This window comes from Pelobates fuscus, chromosome 5 (assembly GCF_036172605.1).
Source record: "Pelobates fuscus isolate aPelFus1 chromosome 5, aPelFus1.pri, whole genome shotgun sequence".
NCBI lineage: Eukaryota > Metazoa > Chordata > Amphibia > Anura > Pelobatidae > Pelobates > Pelobates fuscus.
Genome location: NC_086321.1, coordinates 252,887,895 through 252,911,731, shown reverse-complemented (window position 1 = coordinate 252,911,731; position 23,837 = coordinate 252,887,895). Strand labels below are relative to the sequence as shown.

Sequence of the window (23,837 nt, the reverse complement as noted above, 5' to 3'; positions counted from 1 at the left end):
AACTGGGACTGTTTAAGGGGCTCAAATGTAATTGGGCAAATTAACACAATCATAAATAAAATGTTATTTTTTTAATATTTTGTGGAGAAACCTTTGCAGGCAATGGCTGCTTGAAGTCTGGAATGAATTGACATCACTGGGGTTCCTCCTTTGTGATGCTTTGCTAGGACTTTACTGCAGCTGTCTTCAGTTGTTGTTTGTTTGTGGGTTTTTCTGCCTTAAGTTTTGTCTACAGAAAGTGATATGCATGCTCGATCCAGTTGAGATCAAGTGAGTGACTAGGCTATTGCAGACTATTAAACTTATTTTCCTTAAAAAAATCCTGGGTTGCTTTCGCAATATGTTTTGGGTCATTGTCCATCTGTAAAGTGATGCGCCGTTCAATGAACTTCGCTGAATTTGGCTGAATCTGAGCAGACAATATATCCCTAAACACTTTAGAATTCATCTGGCTGCTTTTGTCTTTTGTCACACTAAAAACACTAATGTGAACCAGTGCCATTGCAAGCCACGAATGTCCATGCCGTCATATTGCCTCCAACATGTTTTACTGATAATGTGGCATGTGTTATGATCATGACTCGTTCCAAGCCTTCTCCATACTTTTTTCTTCCCATCATTCTGATACAGGTGGATCTTAGTTTCATCTATCCAAAGAATGTTGTTCCAGAACTGGGCTGGCATTTTTAGATGTTTTTGTCAAAGTCTAATCTGTCTTTTCTAATCTTGAGGCATATGAATGGTTTGCACTTTGTGAGGAACTCTTTGTATTTGCTTTCATTAATTGTTCTCCTACCTTCCTACCTGTTGGATAGTTTTTTCTTCACTTGGTGTGTGTGTGTCAGTACAGGCCCGATCCTAGGGTCACAGGCGCCTGGGTGCAGAATTAATTTTTCTCTCCCTGAGGTGGGCGTGGTCATCTTTGCTAACAGTAGCCTAAGTAGTCGGAAACCCGGTGTAATCTTTTCTAGCACACTCAGGTGCAAATCCTTGCAGTATATCGTACTTCGACTATGCATGTACATTTATGCATGCATAAGAATCACCACACGTTCCCTTAAGTTTCTGTCCATACTCTACCCTTCCCTGTAATTAGGAGAATTCATTGGATTCCTTGCTCCACTCAAGTTAACAGGTATACTCAGTTCCATAGTCACCTCCAGTCAGTACCTTATGTACTTGTTCATAGAGGTTAACCATTATTTTATCCTCAGATAGCTACTACGCTGCTACAAATAACTATCATCATTTGACCGGTGAGTTTTACTCACAAATACAATACCAAACAGACCAGGCCCACGCACCACCAAGTCATGCCCATGTATATTATGTCTTGTTACAAGTCACCGAGAGGCCAACGTTCCTGCCACATCATTCAGTGGCCCCCCACCTACTTAGCCCTTCTCATAGATAGAGCCTCTCTCGTCTCTTGGCACTAACAGAGCCTCATCGTCCTTGTAGTCCAGATAATTTTTTTGACTCAGGCTTAGCTAGAGCCAGTTGACACAGGCAATCGCTAACTAAAGGCCTCATCTCTGCCCATGTTTATATTCTTAGTATGTCTAAAGTCCCGGGGCAAGACAAGGTACTCACTATACCCAAGATTCCAGCCAGGCCTTCCACCATGCCTGGTCTATACACCCCTACCAAGAATCTGCAATCATCCAGCCCATATTCCCTAAATTTCTGGACAATCCCTAGCTTAGTTTCAACAAATGGGGGTCCAATTCCAAGCCACAGCACGCAAAGGTTAATTGTATAGACTATACACCACTTATACCTGTACTTTTCAGCCAGGAGTTGTTCTACAATCAGAAACTATTCTGTAATCAAGGATTCATGTCATCCATGCTTGCTTCAATTAACACTATCAGTACTAGACTGAAAACATTTTGAATCTCCTCAGCCATCGAGAGCCGACCCACCCAAAGAAATTCCTACCCCAGCTCCCTCCCACGATAATAACACCACCATTAACCCAACACCTAGCACTTCCGATCACATCATCACACCCTCCCACCTTGTGCCCCCAACCGTATGCAAAGACATCCTGGAAGTCAAGGATGTGAACCTAGTTCCCTAGCTCATTGCCTCTCAGAATGTAGTAGAATATAAAGCATACTGCTATGGTGATCTTTCTATCATTTTGAAAGCCAGAGACCCCAGACTCAACAACAAACTCATCATACCAGAATTTGTCCTGACTTTTGGTCTGTACCGTGACCTAATTTGCTCCACTTTACCTCACCATAGGGAAAAGCTTATTTATAACGCTTGTAGGATACGTAGGGAGGTATTGGTCTTTTTTAAATTAGTTTATTGTTGAACTTTCCTGTGACTACACTTATGGGATTGGTATACCAGCAGGAAAAAGGTGTGGGGGGGGGGGGGGGTTTCTACATACATATTTAAAGACCAATACCTCCCTACGTATCCTACAAGCGGGAATTGTACCGCTGTATGCCATCCACACTAGAGCTAGTTTAGCTCTACTACACATGAGTAGGATTACTATAGATCTCTTCTTCCTGCAATTCAACACTTTGTATCAGACGTATTTACACTATTATCTTTTTCTCTCTTTACATACGGATCCTGAAAGCCGTCTTCACTTGACCCATAGAGAGAATATTCCTCACAAAAGCCGTAGGTGCCCCATCAGGCCCAACTTGACACTTTGCTTTGGCACTACTTATTCTCTGGACTTTGTTTATTTTAGTCGTACCATAGCCAGCTTTGGCGCAACCTTTTTCTATTTTGTCTTGTGTATTACCTTTGTCTATAGGGCTTAGAGGGAACCCTATTTCTAGGTTGCCGCCTCCTACATTACCTAGCTTAGTATTGGTTTATTTTAGCGCTGTTTCCTTCTTCTGTTTATTCCTAAGAGCTTATTTATATTTGCATAAGTTGGTGGACCCGGGGCACTAGTACATGTACAAGTATTTCCTTTGGTTCTTCTGCTGCAAAACACAGAGATCTACAGACAAATTTGGTAGACCCATAGTGTACCTGGGGAAGCTCAAATCTGCAACAATTTTAATTTGGGCAGTTGCGTAATTAGCTTGTGCAGATTGTTGCACGTTTGCTCAATTTGTTACAGGGCACATACAAACTATGTGTCTTAAATCATCTGTACCTGAAACAATGACTAACCAAAGTTTGCATTGACTACCTGGCATATTACTTCCAGGCTCACCCTTTCCATCACTTAGTCGACTTTCGGGTTATAGAGTTCTCCAACAGTTTTTACAATGGCCTGTTCACACTCCCCACTGGTGTTTACAACTACCCTTACTTACAATCTGCCCTACTTGACCCCATTAGCACTAAAGCGTGGCTAGCGTAAGAATTGAACAACGGGTTCCTCTAAACCAGCTTTGAGGAAGGTGGTTTACCAATCCCATAAGTGTAGTCACAGGAAAGTTCAACAATAAACTAATTACGATTATCGGCTCCACATTTATTGTCCACCCCTAGCATCAACTCATTGATTCCCTCTGAGAAATTCTCCTTGGAATATACCACAGTAGATGATGCCATTCATGCTGTATTGAAGGCAGGTGTAAAGGTGTAGGAGCCTGGTTAGGGAAAACTGATGTTTCCAATGCCTTCAAGCTTTTACCCATACATCCGTCACTGTCACGTACATGGCATACTGTGGAAGAACAAATACTACTTTGCCACATGATTGACTTTTGGTGCTAAGGGTGGTCCAAAATTATTCAACGTGCTTGCTGACACGTTATGTTGGCTGCTCCTCAACATTTCCAAATGCCTATCAGTTATACATTATCTAAATGACTTACTCACTATAGAAAGCCTCAGTGCACACCTATTAGCATTCATAAGACAATAGCTCTAGTTCAACTATGGGTGTTACACTTCTCAGGACAAACAGATGCCCCTACGACTAATCTTACTTTCCCAGGAATTCATCTAGACTCGATCTTGTAACAAGCCATACTGACTAGTGTACGGTTCCCCTAGATACACACGCTATAGCAGACCTACGCATGTGGCTTAGTTTTCTATCTTGATGGAATGGTAAGGTGAAGTTATTCCCCCCCCCCCATCTCTGAACATCCCCAGTCATATGGACTAATGCTGCAGCCCATACAGGGTTTGCAGCTAACTTGGTGACTCCTTGTTCAGAGATTCTTGGCCAGTTGAGACCCGTGACCTACATAAGCTCTATTTGAAATCTACCCTATTTGAAATCACAAAGCGGCCAGTGACATCATAAATAAGGGCATATTCTCATCACTCACTATCACAAGACTAATTAGACAATTGACATGGCTAGCGGCTACACTCATGGGCGTAGGAACCGGGGGGATGGGGAGGATGCATCCCCCCCAGCAAATCATGCGGGGGGGACAGGTTATGGGGAAATCCCCCCCAGCTCTGCCGGCCCCCCTCATGCTGCAGCCGCTCTGCAGAGAGCCTCAGGAGGCTGCAGCTTTGACCGGGCTGGTGCGTCCATGAGGGCGCACTGCCCGGGCGCAGCATGAGGAGAGGGGCTGACAGGAGGGAAGCGCTCAGCGCTTGAGTTTGAGTTAAAACAAAATTATTGGAAAGATTGTAGTGCAGATTAAATGCTATTATCCTAAAAATCTAGTGATTCTTTTGTTCTCAAATGTTTGGCAGAACCAGTGAGCCCCTGTACAACAGGTTTTATATGGCTTGTTTTACTAGAAAGCCATGAGTGGTTAATACAAATAAAAATGTTGACATTTTGATCTGATTGATGTTTAAAGTGTTTAAGATTTAACCTTGAACTGTGAACAATTCTCTTAAGAATGAACATTTATCCTGTCACATAAATTGCTAAACCTTAAGTGAAATATTAAGTGAATAACTTGCAACAGTTGTCAATATTGCTACAATGCGCAATTTCTTAGGGTGTGTTATACTATGTACTTCAAACTAATTAGTCCTGTCTTGCTTTCTCTAGAAAACCATGCACAGATTTAATAAGGACTGGAAACTTTCTGGAATACAAAGAATATATTACAACACATTAGTCAAACAACTTGGAGGATTTGGCTCAGAGGTTGGGAAATTTACTTGGCCAACCAGTGTATCAAATACCTCGGAAGGCGATCTTGCCGTTAAAGACTCTGGCAACCAACAAATACAAATTTTCTCTGAAGAGGGTCACCATAAACACACATTTGCATATGGCTCAGAAAGCACCAAATGTCTTGGAGATGTGGCATGCACTAGTGAAGGACTTATTCTGGTCACTGACGGGTCTAAAGGTATTAAAGTGTTCTCTAGGGAAGGTGAACTAATCCACATTCTTAAGTCATCAAAGGCAGATTGGAAACACTCCTATGGACTGGCTGTGTTAAAATCCAATAATATTGCAGTAACTGACTGGACAGATGGAGGTAAAATACACATCATTGCGGTGGACTGGAGGATGAATGCTGTTTTGAAGACCAATGTTATCGATGGACTTCAACGACCTGAGTATATTGCAGTTACTGAGGTATTGCACTTAAAGATTACCTTTTATTGCACCCACTAGACTATGAGAGTTTAGCTCGGCCAATACAGAATATTTCTTGACAATGGTGGAACTACCATGGTCGCAGGGGTCGCAGCTGCGCACCGGCCAGTCACTCCAGTGTGCCCAGCTGCCCTGTCGACCCCTGCATGTTCTGTCTAGTGGCGCTTACTGCCTGCTGTCACCTTGGCAACTAACCATGCCTTCTTCATAGACTTGCCCAATGTGTGCAGAACGTCTGCCAAACGAGTGACAATGCCTCTTAGTGAGTGAGTTTTTAAGGGGTGGAGATTATTGCATTCTGCCCTCGCCACCCATTCCTAGCTTGCAAGTTCTATTCTCCCTCTCCATTCAGTCAGAGACTTCACTCTATCCAGGCCCCTGTCCTCTCAGGCTGCATTCTATCTCCGCCTCATTTCCTCTCAAACTGCGTTCTATCTCTGCCCTCTGTTCTCTCAGGCTGTTATATCTCCGCCCCCTGTCCTCTCAGGCTGTTTTATATCTCGGCCCCCTGTCCTCTCAGGCTGTTTTATATCTCGGCCCCCTGTCCTCTCAGGCTGTGTTCTATTCCTGTCCCCTATCCTCGCAGGAGGGGAGCGGTACCTGAGGGCCATGTGGTTTAGCAGGCAATGATTGGTGGAGAGCAGCTGCTAAATGAGCGCTATCCAGGCTGGGGGCTGCAGGTCAGAATACTCTTGGGTGTTATTGTTAAACTATTATACCTGGGTCTGCCACTATTGTACATACTGAGGGGATCTCTAGGTATTTAATTCTGGGTAGGTTTAAAAAAAAAAAAAAAAAACTTTTCAAATGTCTGTGTAAGAGAATGTATATGTCTGTGTCAATGTGTGAGTGTGTGTGTCAGTATGTATGTGTATTTCAGTACGTATGTGTCTGTTAGCATGCATGCGTATGTCAAATCAATGAGTGTGTGTGTCAGTGTGTGTTTGTCACTGAGTGTGTCAGTGTGTGTCTATCAGTGTGTGTCTGTCAGTGAATGCGTGTGTCTGTCAGAGTGTGTCAATTTAGAGAGATTGTGTGTTTATCAGTGAGTGTATGTCAGTGTGTGTCAAATCAGTGAGTGTGTGTGTCAGTGAGTGTGTGTGTGTTTCCGTCACTGAAAATGTGTGTTAGTTAAATAGTGTATGTGCCAATGACTGTGTGTCTGCCAGTGTGTGTTGTTGTATCAGTAAGAACGTAAAGGGGGCCAGTGGCGGCTCTAGACTTTGTGAGGCCTTAGGCGAAACACAAACACAAGGCCCCCACTAACACCTAAAGTTAAAAATAGGGGTTGCATTGCGTGTATAAGTTACTGTCATTGTATTTAAGGACAACTGTAGCGCTGGATACAGAGGGCTAGTCTCTGTATTCATCGTTCAGAGGCTTGCAGTGTTGCGGCTCCCTGTGCAACGGCATCATGATCTCTCTGACTGTAGTTATGGCGTAATATCCAAACTAACTTAATTTGCAATAAACAAATTTAATTAGCAATTATGACAATCGTTTATACATGACTGAGGGGTATGGTTACTGTTACGGTTACCTCCGGGCTAGCTGAAGGCTGGACCGCTTGGATGTCCTGGTTCCCGAATGTGGAGAGAGAGAAGCGCTGTTCCGTTCAGCAACCATCAGAGTCCTGTGAATAAAAAGTGTAACGGACCGTTTCAGCAGACAAGGGGTTAAAATCTGTTTAGGCGATATGCCCCTTTCTGAGAGACAGGCACAGCTACTGCAGAACACCAAACTCCCGAACTGGATACAAAATAGCACTCCAAACTGGAACCTCACGAATAGCTGCTAGCAGACGAACAGGAAAAGCATACATCAGCTTACACTCCTGGCAATCAGTCTCTATCAGCATACAGTGAATCCCCTCAAGAACGAGACAAGGCTCCGTGTTGATGGCCAAGCAGTGGTCTGTTTATTGAGGGCTACCTGCCCCTGTATTTATGCAGGTCTCCCACCTGGTGGACACTCCCCTAGGGGACCAGATGGAAGACTGTAACAACGGACAGACAAGTACCAATTACAGACATACCGCAGTAAAACATCCCCACAATGCATCCTGGCTTCCGCCCCTCTGCCCTGGAGAAGTAATTCAATTATCTCCCAGGACAAAGGCAAAACTCCATTACACACGTGGGGACACAAAGACAGACTATCACTTTAAAATACACAAAGTTACTTTTTATACATAAAACACAGACATGTAATATATCCCCAGATATTTGGCTCCATGGCATAGCTATCTGGGTTAACATTCACATAAAATAAACTACCGAATTTACATGCATTCGATTAAATATATACGAATTAGAACCAGGGGCTGGAGGTTCAGCGGTGCCTGCACGTAAAAGTGTCCGGGTTTGGTGCATGAAAGCCGGGCAGAAAAGCGCTGGCTGCCCGGGGAGCTCCAGAACACCGCCATCTAGCGGCCGCTAAGTGTAACCGCGGCCACCCAGTAACAATCAATTAAGCTGCGGTGGTAGGAAGGCAGAGGGTGGTTGGGGCAGAGTGTGGTAGGGCAGTAGGAGGGCAGAGGGTGCCTGGGGCAGAGGGTGGTAGAGCAGTAGGAGGGCAGAGAGTGGCTGGGGCAGGGATATCTCTTCTTCACTCCTGTGTAGCAGCGCTGGTAGGAAGTAATATCTCTTGTGCACTTGTGAAAGTTGTACAGGAAGGGAAAATAAGAGCCAAGACAAGGAAGCCACCTTCCAGCTACAAAAATGGTAACTTGAATGTTAACGATATAAAAACAAATATAAATGCGTTAATACTGTATATGTGTAGTACTGTATGTGTTGAGCAGGGAGTGTGTATACAAATGTATATGTATTTAGTTGGTAGTGTGTTTAGCACTGTGTGTAGCCGGTTATGTGTGTGTACCAAAGCTGTATCTGTACCTGTGTTACATCTTGTGTATGTGTTTCTCTATCTAGAGACATGTGTTGGAGTATCTCTGTCTGGTAGCCTGTGTGTGTCTGAAAGTGTGTGCCAACGGGACAAGTCAGTGAGTTTGTGAGATGCCCCAATAATTTTGATGACGGCCCGCTTACAATCTAGATGATGTTGATTTTATTATAAATCCCAGGTGGACCCACGTACATGAATTCACAGACAAACACTAGATTTGGTTCCAATAAACAACGGATTCTTAAAGCTTTGTATGAAGCTATTCTACATGTTTGCAATATACTTATATACTTATATAACCTTATAATACAAAATGTACATGCAGTTTTTTTAAAAATAGAACTGATGCAATACAAAAGTTAATGGAAGATGGAAGAAAATATTTGTTCAATTCCCCAAGTAAATCATTACCATACAGTTATTTCTTAACTGGTCATGGAGCGTTTTTTTCATCTAGGAGCTATTTGTGTTCTTGTTGCATTTCAAGGAGCTATTTGTGTTCTTGTTGCAAATAAAATTCACATTAGCGCAAGATTTGGGAAATTTGCCAGAGAAGACTGTCCTATTGTATGAATATAAAATGTATGTAGTTTGGAAGAGTAATGTACAAGAAGACACAGGGTATAGTCATACATATAACTAAACACACTTGAATGTGACATGTCAGCTTGAACATGGCACAACATATCTGCCTATGCAAAGTAAGAGTTATACTAGAAATCACTGAGCAAACATTACAACTATTTGGAGAACGTCATTTCTAAAGGGGAAACCAGTGATACGCACCATATACAGTTGTGTGTGAATAGATAGGCAGAAGGCATGCTGGGCAGATAGAAACCTGTTATGTGTATCTATCTAGAATGCACCGATATCTAGTGAGCAGCAAGTTATATGAATTAAAGGACCACTATAGGCACCCAGACCACTTCAGCTCAATGAAGTGATCTGGTTGCCAGGTCCATCTAGGGTTAACCCTGCTGCTATGTTTACACTAGGGTCAATCCAGCCTCTAGTGGCTGTCTCACAATTCTCACTGTGAAAATCACAGTGAGAAGATGCTGGACGCCCATAGCAAAGCATTGAAAAATGCTTTCCTATGGACTGTTTGAATGCGATGCACTTTGAATAAGTAACTCAATTCTAGTATACCAAAGAAATTATTGGTGACTTGCTAATAACAATTTATGCAACTAAAATAATGTAATATAAAATAATGTAATTTAGTATAAGAACAATGTATCTTTATTTACACCGACTGATTTCTAAACACTTTTATTGCAGTGAATGATTATTGCTGTGGAGATCTGTTATGCACTCGGACACCATAACAATATGGAGCTCCTAGAAAAGAGGGACATTAAGATAGAAAAGAGGAACAGAGGTATTTGGGATCAAAATAGGGACTGTCCCTCCTAAATAGGGACAGTTAGGAGGTATGGTGCACTCACACCTCTTTTAAATTCAAAGATTTTTATTACAGCTTCTCTCCAATTTATTTTTAGATCTCTGTCTCTCAAAAATCACATTCCTGGCTAATCATGGCAGCATCACTTATGGGTAGCTCCTCCCTTAGCAGTCACAGGACAGGAATTAATTAGATTAATTAATTAGACTGATAGGTATAAAGAGTCCCTCCTCCCCTTACACCACAGTCTTTTTTCCTGTCCTTAGCAAGTTCTACAGGACTTTTAACTTTTTCTTTTATGGCCGCCTTCCTGCGTTTGTCGTGGGTTCGTTCCAAATGAAGTTCAGCCTCTCTTCATTTGAAGGCCCCAGTAAACAGCCTGCATGAGCAGGACTAACTGGGTCAGGTTCTGTGTAAGTACTGAACCGCTGCGTGGGATTTAGGTGTTCTGAGGGAGACACTGGTTTTCTATTTGTCTGATGGGGTTGGTCTTCCTTAAAAATTCCCCTTGTTATCAGCTTGCCCCTCTTAATTGGGGTCCAAAATCCCCCCCCCCGCACCTATTTCTGGCAGTTCTTTGAATCCATACTATGGGGCCCTGGAGTGGTCCTACCTGTGGTTTGGTGTGTTGTCCGGTTCCCTGTGGGGTCTCCTGGATTGGTGGCTATGCCTTCTGGCCCATGGGGCTATTCCCCGACTGCCTGGGGCTTCCTGGGGGTTCGGGCGTCGCAGGCTGGGACACAGTTTGCGTTCCAGCAGACAGGCTGGTGCTCGCAGCCGGATCCGGCGAACCCGGAAGTGATTTTCCTTGGCCGCGAGCGTTTGGAACGCACGGCGTGCGTTCCAGCGGTCTGCGCATGCGCGGACCGGATGGTTTCCCCGGCTCTATTTAAACAGGCAGATTCTGACAGTCTGATGTGCGCTGCATCAGCTGTTCGAGCGATCTCGTTCCTGGCTCCCCTGCAGTTCGCCCTTTGCTGTTTCTTGGCTGCATGGAGGACTTTTGTGTCATTATAAGGTAGGATTCCTGATAATTCTTGTTTAAGGTTTATTTTATTTTCTCTCTCTGCTGGTCAGTCTGCTCTGACCTTTTGGTTAGGTATTGTGTGTTGAATTTCCCTTTGGTTCTCCCTTGTAGTATGGATTCCCCCTCTGCCTCTGCAAGATCCCTCTCTAGAAAACATAGGTGAGCCATTCAATTTTTCTATTGGGGGGGGGTTGTTAAAAAGAGTGCCAAACTAAGCCTGTAATATATGTCATATATGGCTTTATTTCAGCCCCAGCAAGCATCTGGATTCCCCAGCGAGGAAATCAAGGGAAAAGTCCAATAAATGCATTAATTGCTCATCACCTGCTCCACCTGGAAGGAACCTCTGCAGGGAATGCTTGTCGGAGGCGGCTAGTGTCCCCAGTAAGACTTCACCGCAGGATGACCTTAAGCTCTGGATTTCCCGTGCAATTGCTGAGGGCTTTAAGTCTACCACGGGATGTGGTGGCCCTCCTAAGAGACGCAGAGCGGAACCTCAGTCTTCCAGCTCTGAGGAGGATCCGGACCTGTGGGAGGTCTCTGATGAGGGGGAGGAGGAGGCTGACTATGCCTCCAGGTCTCTGGACTCTAAATCTGTAGATCGGCTTATTACCCTCCTCAGAGACACTCTTAGCCTCACGGAAGAAAAGTCTGAATTGAGAGAGGCTGACAGGTTTTTTGAGGATCTGAAACCTAATAGACCAACGTTCCCAGTGCATTCCGCTATAAAGGACATGATCCTTCAGGAGTGGAATAAGCCGGAGAGGAAGTCCACCTTGAAAAACAAATTCACAAGGACTTATCCTTATTCTACCATGGACTGCTGCCTTTGGAATTCGGTTCCCAAGGTTGATGCCGCAGTGATCCATATGGCTAAAAAGACCACGCTTCCTATAGACTCCATGGCATACTTAAGAGAACCTATGGAAAAGCGTATGGATGGTGACCTAATTAAAGCCTATCTGGCGCTAGGCTCCGCCCTTCATCCGGCAGTGGCGCTGACCACTCTCTCCAGGGCCTTACGAGTTTGGCTCGCTAATTTGGAGGAAGATATTGATCAAGGTGTCCGTAGAGAACATCTCCTGGGAAGTCTCAAGGATTTGAGCCTTGCTACTGAATTTTGCTCTGAAGCCTCCCTGGACATCACTCGCATGATTGCCAAAGGTATGGCCCTATCGGTGGCCTCCAGAAGGGCTTCATGGCTTCATTCCTGGGGGGCGGACTATGCCTCCAAAGCGTCCTTGTGTGGTCTACCGTTCCAAGGGGACCTCCTGTTTGGTAAGATCCTGGAGGATGCCATTCAGAAAGCGGCTGATGGGAAAAAAGCGTTTCTTCCACAAGTCAGCAGAAAGGGTTTTTCCTCCTCCTGGAAAACCAGGCGATTTAAGGATCGGTCCTTTCGGGACAGTAGAAGCTACAAGCCCGGAAGGGAGTATTCCAGGAACTCTTCGTGGAAGTCCTTCTCTCACTCCTCTTCCAATAAGGCTTCCAGAGGTAGAGGTGCCAGGACCTCCGGGAAGACCTTCTGAAGGTCCTCGGGCCCATCCGGGTACGGTGGGTGGAAGACTGCAGTTCTTTTACCCGGTGTGGGCCGCAAATGTCACAGACGAGTGGGTCACCTCAATCATAAAAGAAGGCTACAGGATAGAATTTTCCTCTCGTCCACGTGCTGCCCATTTCAGAAAATCAAAAGTGTCAGAAGGTGTCAAACGAAGGGCCATGAGGACTTGCATTTCCACTCTGTTGGGACAGAAGGTGTTGGAGGAAGTCCCTTCTCACGAAAGATTCCAGGGGATGTATTCCACTGTGTTTTTGGCCCCAAAGCCCCAGGGAAAGTGGCGTCTCATCCTGAACCTAAAAGGAGTGAACGCCTTTCTAGACGTAAGGACATTCAAAATGGAATCCTTACAGACTATCCTAAAGTGCGTAAAACCAGGAGATTGGATGACCTCCATAGACTTAAAAGACGCCTACTACCAAATCCCTGTAAACAGCAATCACATGCAGTTCCTTCGGTTCTGGGCTTTAGGAAGACATTTCCAGTTCTCGAAGGTCCTTGTCTCTCTGATTGCCGTCATAAGGATGAGAGGTATCGAGATATTCCATTACCTGGACGACATACTCATCGTAGGGCTTTCACAAGGAATAGTGGAGCATCATACATTAATGGCAATGAACATCCTGCAAGATCACGGGTGGCTTCTCAACATAGAAAAAAGCTCCCTGATTCCATCTCAGACCATCGTGTTCCTCGGAGCGGTGATAAATACCATTTCTGCTCATGTGTTTTTGTCTCCAGAGAGGGTCATGAAGTTACAAGACAAAGTCAAGAAGCTCCAGGTTCTCGAAAAGGCCTCGGCAAGGGAAGTCATGAGTCTCCTGGGTTCTTTGACGTCTACGATAGGTTTGGTGAAGTGGGCCCAATGGAAGTTTCGCCCTGTACAGAGTTGTTTTCTTCTCCAGTTCGACAGAGAAAAAACGGATTGGGATCAGAAAATTTCTCTGCCCCTGCCAGTAAGAAGAGAGTTGGACTGGTGGAGGAACGGGAAGAACCTAGCAAAGGGTTTTCCCTTGGAAGAACCTCCGTGGACCGTTATTACGACGGATGCCAGTTCTTCTGGTTGGGGTGCCCACCTCGATTCCTCATGGACTCAGGGGTGGTGGACTCGAGAAGAAAGTCGGCTCCACTTGAACCTAAGAGAACTGCGAGCTGTTTCCAAGGCCATTCAGGTGTTCCTTCCGAAGATCAGGAATTCCTGGGTGTTGATCAAGACGGACAACCGAGCGGTGGCCTCTTATGTAAACAAACAGGGAGGCACAAGGAGCAAGCGGCTCTTAAAAGAGCTAGCTCCTCTAATGGTGATGGCCATGACCTATCTCCAGGGACTGAAGGCTATCTATCTCCCAGGCTCGGAGAACGTAGCGGCGGATTTTCTCAGCAGATCAGAAATTCTCCCGGGAGAATGGAAACTTCACCAGTCAGTTTTTGCTTGGATCACCCGTCGGTGGGGCATGCCCCAGATCGACCTGATGGCCTCGTTCAGGAATCGCCAGGTGGAGAATTACTTCTCCCTCCACCCAGAGAGTCAGGCACTGGGCCAGGATGCTCTATCTCTTCCTTGGTCGTTCGATCTGGGGTATGCGTTCCCTCCCCTACCCATGATACCCAGGTTCCTGAGAAAAGTTTGGGCAGAAGGGAAAACGGTTATTGCCGTAATCCCGATTTGGCCTCGAAGGCCGTGGTTTCCCCTACTGTCAACGCTGAGCCAGGAACAGCCTCGGCCCCTGCCTGTTTTGAAGGATCTGCTAACGCAGGGTCCAATATCCCATCCTCATCCGGAACACCTCAAATTGGGGGTGTGGGTCTTGAAAAAGAAAGACTTCAACAATTAGGCCTTTCAGAAGCAGTGGTCAATACTCTCTTACACTCAAGGAAGGCTTCTACGTCTTCATGCTACCATAGAATCTGGGATGTGTTTCAGGAATGGGCTTCGGCCAAGCGAGTTGACTTCATACGCCCTCGCAACACTGAAATCTTGGAGTTCCTGCAAGAAGGTCTGGATAAGGGTCTTAGCATCAGCACTCTTAAAGTTCAGTCTTCGGCCCTGTCAGCTTTGTGCAACACCTCTTGGTCATCAGACCCATTGATCTCCAGATTCTTCAAGGCAGCTTTCAAGTTGAGACCGCCTTCGAGATCCACTACCCCTCCTTGGGACCTTCCGCTTGTTCTCGACTACCTGTCTGAGGATCTATTCGTTCCTCTTGAGAATTTGGATGCTGTCCTCCTAACTTACAAAACATTGTTCTTAGTAGCAATTACTTCCGCTAGGAGAATTTCAGAGATCAAGGCCTTCTCCACCCTGCCTTCTTGTCTCCAATTCTACCACAATAGGGTGTGCCTGAAACCTAATCCAGCATTTCTGCCTAAAGTGGTCTCTCGTTTCCATCTATCTCAAGAGGTGGTCCTGCCATCCTTCTACCCCAATCCTTCTTCACCAGAGGAGATCAAGTGGCATCGTTTGGATGTTATGGACTGCCTGTCTGTGTACCTTGAACGTTCTGCTCCTTACAGGAAAACTCACCAGCTTTTCGTTTTGCCTTCAGGGGCCAGGAGAGGTGAGGCAGCCTCTCTATCTACATTGAAGCATTGGATTGCTCTTGTAATCAGAAAGGCTTATCTCAATAAAGATCGCTCTCCTCCACTGAAGATAAAGGCTCATTCAACCAGAGCATTGTCAACTTCCTGGGCTAATTGGGCAGAGGTTCCATACGATGACATTTGCAAGGCACCCACCTGGTCTTCCCCGATGACGTTCATGAAACACTACAAACTTGATGTGGATGCTCCTTCCACCTCATTTGGGAAGAGTGTCTTGTCTACGGTTTCTTTGTCCCGTTGATATTAAATTCAGTAATAGCATAATAATTTGTTCTGTGTGTTTTATCAATTTTATTCCCACCCTAATTTTGTGAGCTTGGGTATTACCCATAAGTGATGCTGCCATGATTAGCCAGGAATAGAGAAAATTTATGCCAAACTTACCGTAATTTTCTTTTCCTGGCTATTTCTCATGGCAGCATCAGGGTTCCCGCCCATTTTTTATTTTCAGCTTTATAATTGGACTGTGGTGTAAGGGGAGGAGGGACTCTTTATACCTATCAGTCTAATTAATTAATCTAATGAATTCCTGTCCTGTGACTGCTAAGGGAGGAGCTACCCATAAGTGATGCTGCCATGAGAAATAGCCAGGAAAAGAAAATTACGGTAAGTTTGGCATAAATTTTCTCTATTACATGACAAGTATGTATCAAGTCCCGTAGGTGTTAACTTCATCACTTTACATGTTCTATTAGGCTATTTTACTTGAAGAGTTATTCATGGAAGTGAGAATTGCCAGGAATTTAAAGTGGATTCACAGTGAATTCAAAGTGATTACAATGCTAAATTGCAAGCACAGTGGACTTTAGCCAGCCTTTAGCCAGCTTGGTTTTTGTAATAGAAGTATAGTTTGCTCTATCGATCAAAGAACAATGCTAGTAGAAGTCATTCTCGTTTTAACATGTTTTGTTTATAATCTTCTTGTGTGGTTGTTCATTTGTGCTTGTTGGCACACACATTTGCTTATTCTGCAGAGTGTGCCTGGGTTGGGCTCCATAGCTTTGTAACTGTGGGAATGGTGCCCTGTTCTTGAAGTGGCTGCCAAATTTATATTTGCACAAACTGAAGCATATATCAGAATTTATTTTCCATAATCAGAATAAAGAGAAGTCTAAAAAACAAAATTAATAATATATCTTTATACACTAAACCGCACTCCCCATGAGTAAAAGGCGTGAAAGGTAATATCTAAAAAATCCATCTAAAAATGGCAACTAAACAAAAAGTTAAAAAAGCAAAAAAAGGTTAGATCTCTCCTAAAATAGTAACTAATCTCAAGGTCAAACACTTGTAATGTGGTGCTCGTTTAATAACATGGCGCTAGAACACCACAGGTGATTATGTTTGCCGTTGCTTCAGTGTAGTTAAATCTATCCATAAGGACAAAAAATATTTAACCTAGGGTGCTGGGTTAGAGCACAGTAAAAAATATAATACAACATATATATGCAAAAGTGCACTCTCCATGGGTACAAAGAAAGGTACTAGGTGCTGGATCCTAGTTATACTTTTAAATAGTTTACTGCTAGTTCTCTTTAGGGTTTCTCTATTCAATACACAATGATACTATATTGGTCTTAAATGCACCCTGTGTTTGATATACTATGGTAAAATGCTCTTATATTACAGGATTAATGGAAATTATCTGCAAGATTAATTCTGCCCCTCCACGCTTTATAGCAGGCCATGGAAGGACCGCCATGAACTCCAGCAGGCCTTGGAAGGACCGTCTGATCCACACGTGTAGCCACTGTCAGAGTTTCTGCATTCCACGTGGTGCTGTGTCGGTCTCCAGCCATTTACGATGATCGATTCTTAGATTAAATGCAGCATCATAAAGTTTCTTTAGCACTCTGGTGCCATATTCTTAAATGAGGACCGCATAACATTTGTTATTGCTTGGCTCTCCACACATAATTGCCAGTACCTATAGGCATGGACAGTTTATTACTAGATTAGGTGAGATCTAACTCAGTTACTGCTTTTTTTTACTTTTTGTTTTCTTACAATTTTTGGATGGACAATTACCTTTTGTGCCTTTTAGGTGACTGTGTAGTAGAGATTTTTTTTCTTTTCTTTTCTTTTTTTTTTGTAAATACCATATATACTCGAATATAAGCCGAGTTTTTCGGCACATTTTTTGTGCTGAAAAACCCCCACTCGGCTTATACTCGAGTCAAGGTCTGTATTATTGCAACTTACATTGCCATAATACTGACAAGGACCGCCGGGCTCATTACAAGCCCGGTGTGCCATAATACAGACAAGGACCGCCGGGCTCATTACAAGCCTGGCGGTCCTGTTGGGGGCCATGCAAGCTGTAACTTACCTGTGCAGCAGCTCCGGTCAGCTCCCTTCTTCTCCGCTCCATTCAGCTCACTGTCTAAATATTGCGTGACCCGCGGCCATCAGAGCGTTGCCACGGGGAGCGGAGAAGAAGGGAGCTGACCGGAGCTGCTGCACAGGTAAGTTAAAGCTTGCTCCCGCCCCTCCCCCCCCCCCCCCCCCCGCACAACCCATCCACTGGACCACCAGGGATTGAGATACCCCCCTTCCTGACCAGGCAACAAGCAGGGAGGGGGGACGGATTTTTTTTTAATTAAAATAATTAAAATAATAAAACATTAACAATACTAAAATAATCAAAATAATAAAATAATACAATAAACTATTAACAATACAAAAATAATAAAATAAAATAATAACCATATTAAAATCAAAATGCCCCGGGGGGCAGGGACGGGCCGCCGAGCTGACCAGATGCTAACACATACAGCTCCGGCTCTGGGCCCCCAAAAAGAATCAAAAATAAACCGAAGCAACTATCTCTAAACCCGAAGGCGAAACTGCAAGGTTGAGGGGAATACCCCAGAAGCATCCCGGAGCAGGGACATGGTCGTTTTCCTAACCACAAATGAAAGCCGATGAATGCGGCCTACCTCCATGTGTGAGCCTACTCCACGGAAAGGGAGAACAGTGCACTGGCGGTTTCACTTGCGGGAAAGGCTCGGCCCCGCTCTCCCCCCCCAGTGGGTTCGGGGGGTTATCCCGGTCCATGACCACACAAATATAGCGGATCAACCGCGTGCTGAACAGGGCCTGCTGAAATTGTAGCCTAACTACTTCAGACTGCTTTCCCCAGCATGCAACTACAGATAACGCTGCTACCACTTCGTGGAATAGGGGTGCAACCTTACCTGGCGGAGGGTCTGTCACATTCAAGCTTCAAGATCCTGAATGGCTTTCCGGGGGCGCGGTGTCTCCTGTTCGGAGGGGCGGCTGTGTGAGCCTTGACCGACTGGATGTTGGAGAATATTGTCCCTATCGCTGAGAGCCCAGCTGGGGGGTGTTGAGGCCTCCGGTGGACCGGTGGCTGTGAGGCCAAGTGTGCCCTGTCTCAGAGAGGAGGCCAGCGGTGGGCGAGACATGAAGAAGCTGCATGTATTCCTGGCCGGGACCAGCGGCATAGCGGAGGTGCAGGAGGTAGCTGACCCGCAGACTCCGTGAGGGGGGAGCCTCGTGGCTTGGCGGGCTTCCGAGTGCCCGTGGGGCTGTGGATACCCGGGTGGGACAGTTCTGCTTGTGCCGATCCGGGGAACTTGCGCCCCAGAGAACCCTAGTGACAACCCTTGGACAGTGCGGAAAGAGCCTCTGGTTTCATGTCCCTTACATCTGTTGATGCAATCTGTGAGGCAGAACAATGTGTCCTCCTGCATGTACTTCCCCAGTGTTTCTCTCTTGAGGGCAGATAGGCTGTAGTATGCTTCATAATACAACTTAGTTTACAATTGACTGCCAAACATGCACAGTGCATATACTTTAACCACTACCGACACGCTGTTTATATAAGTTAGCACACACTTTGGTATATTTATCTCTGTCTTTAGCAACTCGCCATAAGCATATATTGTGCATCAACCTCCACTACAACCATTAAGCGAGTAACCCAATCTAACATGCACTATGCTAGTTTCCACTAACTCACTATAAGCACACACAGTGCATACACCTTGTATTATTACGACTACGCTCATGATATCGCCAACATGCACGAAGTTATTCCTGTTTCTATTAATCTCAATGCATATTACCTTACTGTATTTAGTTACTCCGTGTCAGACTGCAAAGCATATCTTCATCAATCCTTATGTATTTTCATTCACTGACACGTCTTGATTTTAAAAATGTGTGCACCGTATTTTTTATGCCATGTTACAACCTGTTGACAAACGTTCTTATACAGCAATTGTGGCGTAACTGACCTAAATGTTAATTCATGCACGAACAAAAATAAAGAATTAATTAAAAAAAATAATAATAAATTCCCTCCCCTCACCCAGTTTACACACACTACACAAACACACACTCTGCATCATATACACACACACTACATTCATACAAACACACACTCTGCATCATATACACACACACTACATTCATACAAACACACACTCTGCATCATATACACACACACTGGATTCATACAAACACACACTGCATTATATACACACACTGCATCATATACACACACACTGCATTATAAACACACACTCTGCATTATATATACACACACACACTGCATTATATACACACACATACAACACACTCTGCATTCATAATATACACACACACTGGATTCACACAAACACACACACACACACACACACACTCTGCATTCATTATATACACACACTACACACACACACACATACACTGCATTCATTATATACACACACTGTAAATAAATATTCAATTAATATAATTTTTTTAGGATCTAATTTTATTTAGAAATTTACCAGTAGCTGCTGCATTTTCCACCCTAGGCTTATACTCGAGTCAATACGTTTTCCCAGTTTTTTGTGGTAAAATTAGGGGCCTCGGCTTAAATTCGGGTCGGCTTATACTCGAGTATATACAGTACCTTTTATTTTTTAATTTTCATTTTCAAGGACTTACCTTAACTAATTAAGAATAGATGGCGTGCTATGCTGTCCTTAAGGAGGCAGTCCTAAACTTCGCTAGGCAGCATAGCACCTCCTAGCCGTCCTTAGTACTCACTTGTCCGCCAGCAGTCTCACGCTGGTGAGCGCGATCCGGGGGACTTCCATGCAAAACTTGTTGGTGCACTATGTCAGTGATTTCTGTTTTGTTTCTTACCTTACATTGGTTATTGTATCTTATACAGCTTTTCTTGTGATTATTAAAGGGACACTATAGTCACCTGAACAACTTTCGCTTAATGAAGCAGTTTTGGTGTATAGAACATGCCCCTGCAGCCTCACTGCTCAATCCTCTGCCATTTAGGAGTTAAATCCCTTTGTTTATGAACCCTAGTCACACCTCCCTGCATGTGACTTGCACAGCCTTCCATAAACACTTCCTGTAAAGAGAGCCCTATTTAGGCTTTCTTTATTGCAAGTTCTGTTTATCTAAGATTTTCTTATCCCCTGCTATGTTAATACATTGCTAGACCCTGCAAGAGCCTCCTGTATGTGATTAAAGTTCAATTTAGAGATTGAGGTACAATTATTTAAGGTAAATTACATCTGTTTGAAAGTGAAACCAGTTTTTTTTTCATGCAGGCTCTGTCAATCATAGCCAGGGGAGGTGTGGCTAGGGCTGCATAAACAGAAACAAAGTGATTTAACTCCTAAATGACAGTGAATTTAGCAGTGAAATTGCAGGGGAATGATCTATACACTAAAACTGCTTTATTTAGCTAAAGTTCTTACTAATCTTTGCAGCAATTACTAAAATTGAAAATGTCACAATTAAAAAATAGCTACATTATATTTAAATGTGTGCTGATTCTTACCCTCTATATAGCATATAATGAGATGTCTAGTTTATCCATTATGAAGAACAATTCAATCCTTTTTTGTAAATCCTTATTTTTGGTCGTGCATGAGAATACAATGCAACCTGCATTGCCACAACAGCAATTGCAAGAGTATTTGAAACACAATGAAACAGATAGCATGACATTAAAAAAAAAATGTTAGAGAGAACACTACGTTTTATTTCGAGGAAACAGCACAATATTTTATATTAAGAATGTAGTAGGTAAACTGCACTTTCTCAATTATATGAGTAGGGAAAGTAGTCAGCGGAGAGACAAAGCGGCATAGTATAAGAATCTGGCTATACTGACTATAGAAAGGGTGTGAACGAGAAGATACGATTGAGTACATGCTGATCTGAGTAGTAAGATGTTTAAGAGTAGCACTTGTCTGACTAGGCGGATAATGTTATCAGGAATAATGTTGACTGGACATGTGCAGATTATGCAGTTAAGTTAAAAACCACTGGACTAAGCTTCAGTTTTAAGTGGCTGTACCCAGCAATGTGTGATAGCTAACAAATGGATCGCAGACTAACTAATGAAACATTCCAGGTACTTTAAACATGACATCAGTATGCTAGACTTATTCTCTGGTTCCCCTGGATGGTTATGAGGGTAGTAACAGGGTGTTGGGTGCCCTATCAGAGTCACAGGGAGGCCGTTAGGTGAAAGCGTAAGTGTTTGCATCTGACTACCTCTCCCGATATCCTAGCGTAAGGCATATATTTTGGCACATCATATTTGCAGTAAGAGTAAGGGAATCAGATAGAATGGATATTGGTATGAGGGAAGAGGACGGGTGGTGGCAGGCAGGTTGAGTTTAACTTACTTGAACCTTCGGGCTGGTCCTCTTTTCTCCCAGTGTCAAGAAGTGTTAAGTGTCAGAAAAATACTGAAACAAATTAGTCCTTACTTTGTCTCAGTATATATTTTAACTTAGTTGGAATTTAAGTGAAATTCCCACACAGTCAACATGGGAGGAAGTGGGGAAGGTGAAGGGGAACAATGCCAATTTAAAAACATTCAATGATACCATTTAGTAGCGTTTAGCAATCATTTTAGAACTGTTTTTATACATCTGAAAAATCCAAATGATCATATCCAGGGCCTGCAGAAAGATGTTTACTGCCCTAGGTAAAAATGAAGTTTACAACCCCTCAGCTACCCCACATCACCCTTCAGTCTGTTTTTACTTCTTTTGGCCTTTCTAGTTTTTCTCTCTGCAATTTTTTTTCTTCCTTAAAGTTTCTTTCTATCTGAATCATGCCTCTTTTCTAAAACTGTTGTCTATATAGATTTTTTTTCCAGTTAGACTATTTTTACCTTGAATTTGCAATTCCTATTGATTTAACCTCACATTCTCACTTCAGTGAATAACCCTGTAAATTTTGCAATTCTCTTGTCATTTCTGCACAATTTCTTCTTGGCAAATAAACTGTACAGAAACAAGTATAGAAGATACCCCAAGATGATAAACAAAGATCATAATTTACTTTGTATGACTGATGGAGCTTGCTGCTGAAATCACTACTCTTGGATATAAGACTATTATTTGAGGTCTGGTGACAATAAATACCGGTGCAGTCACCAGCCATGTGTAATTTAGAGTTAGAAGTTAATGTCATGACTAATTATGGTTTTATAATTCTATAAAATGAATAATTTGTTTTGCAGGCTGAAGATTTGTTGGTTTCGGAGGGCCAGCTCTTTGGCCAAAAGGGAGGCTGTTGCCTTAAGATTATAGACAGTGAGCGAGCACTCAAGAAGACAATTGGACCTAAGTACGGAGAAGACTTCAACTTCGTCAACCCATCAGGAGTTTGCGTAGATAAAAGCGGCAATTTTTTTGTAGCCGACAGAGGAAAAAACAATGTCACCATGTTTAACCGGGACTCCTCATTATCATCATTAGTTGTGACGCAAGACCTGGAAGGGCCTGCAGGGATCACTGTAACAAATAATGGACTGCTTGTTGTGACTGATTGTTACCATCATAGTGTAAAATTGTATAAATACAAACAGGAATTGATACTTTGAAATTCTAAAATGAAGAAATTAAGTCCAATTAGCACAGAATATGGATACATCGTAAATTGGTTTAAATACAGTCTATGTAACAAAATATAGTCAATCTAATACAGATTGCTGTATGCTCAAATGCCCTTCATGTGTTCATATATTTGTAATCCAGGTCTATTCTTTTTTATGTATAGATAAACACACAAACGCTGTAGTGCCATCTGCTGGTTGAATGTAAATTTTTCAAGTTGTATTAAAGGATTTTGCTATACTTCACTATTTTGCAAATATATATCGCCTAAGACAAATAGGTTTGTTTACTAAAGTGAGATTCTTAGGTGAATTCAAAGTGAATTTCAAATTTAAGTTTCAAATACCGGAACTGGAAAAACTCTTTAAGTCATTTCTGCTTCTAGTTCTGGTACTCTGGCCTTAAATTTGAAAATCACTTTGAATTCGATTTGAATTCTCACTTTAGTAAATAACATGTATACAAAACTTGATATAAAGAACATGGAAGCAATATACATATAATGCAGATGTAGACGTGCACTTATCAGATCATGTAATGGCACAAGTTGCTCAATGTTATCAAAGTTTATCAAACTTGCTGTAAGTGACCATCCAAAAAATATCATTCACAATGTGCACTTTGTTTTGTCTCCACTAAAAGTATATGTATGTATGGAGATAATTCATTTATTTTTGTCAGACAAGATGAGAATTCAGGTGATAGCTCAGGTGCTAACTCATACGGTGCAGCACACACTGTGGCTTCCTGATGCTTATTATTTGCATATGTTATATACAAATGAAATGTGTGTCTTTAAGGACTGATTTAAATAGTTAAAGATAATTACTAAGTTTTACTATTAACATGATGTAAAGTCATGATTTTATTAATGACCCAGAGGTGAGTATTATGCATTCTCTTTCTTTATTTTACTCCCAGCAGCAAGA

The 23,837-nt window shown here is 43.2% G+C and overlaps 1 protein-coding gene across 1 annotated transcript in view; it reads left to right on the top strand.

The window, feature by feature from the left end:
* LOC134612794 (E3 ubiquitin-protein ligase TRIM32-like) overlaps positions 1 to 23,098 on the top strand; it is a 43,984-nt gene extending 20,886 nt beyond the window's left edge. Inside the window, exons 2-3 of the mRNA XM_063457239.1 lie at positions 4,955 to 5,494; positions 22,533 to 23,098. Coding sequence (XP_063313309.1) covers positions 4,961 to 5,494; positions 22,533 to 22,895 — 897 coding nt within the window. The 5' untranslated portion in view covers positions 4,955 to 4,960 and the 3' untranslated portion in view covers positions 22,896 to 23,098. The remainder of the gene's footprint in view (positions 1 to 4,954; positions 5,495 to 22,532) is intronic.
* The last annotated feature ends 739 nt before the right edge of the window (positions 23,099 to 23,837 follow it).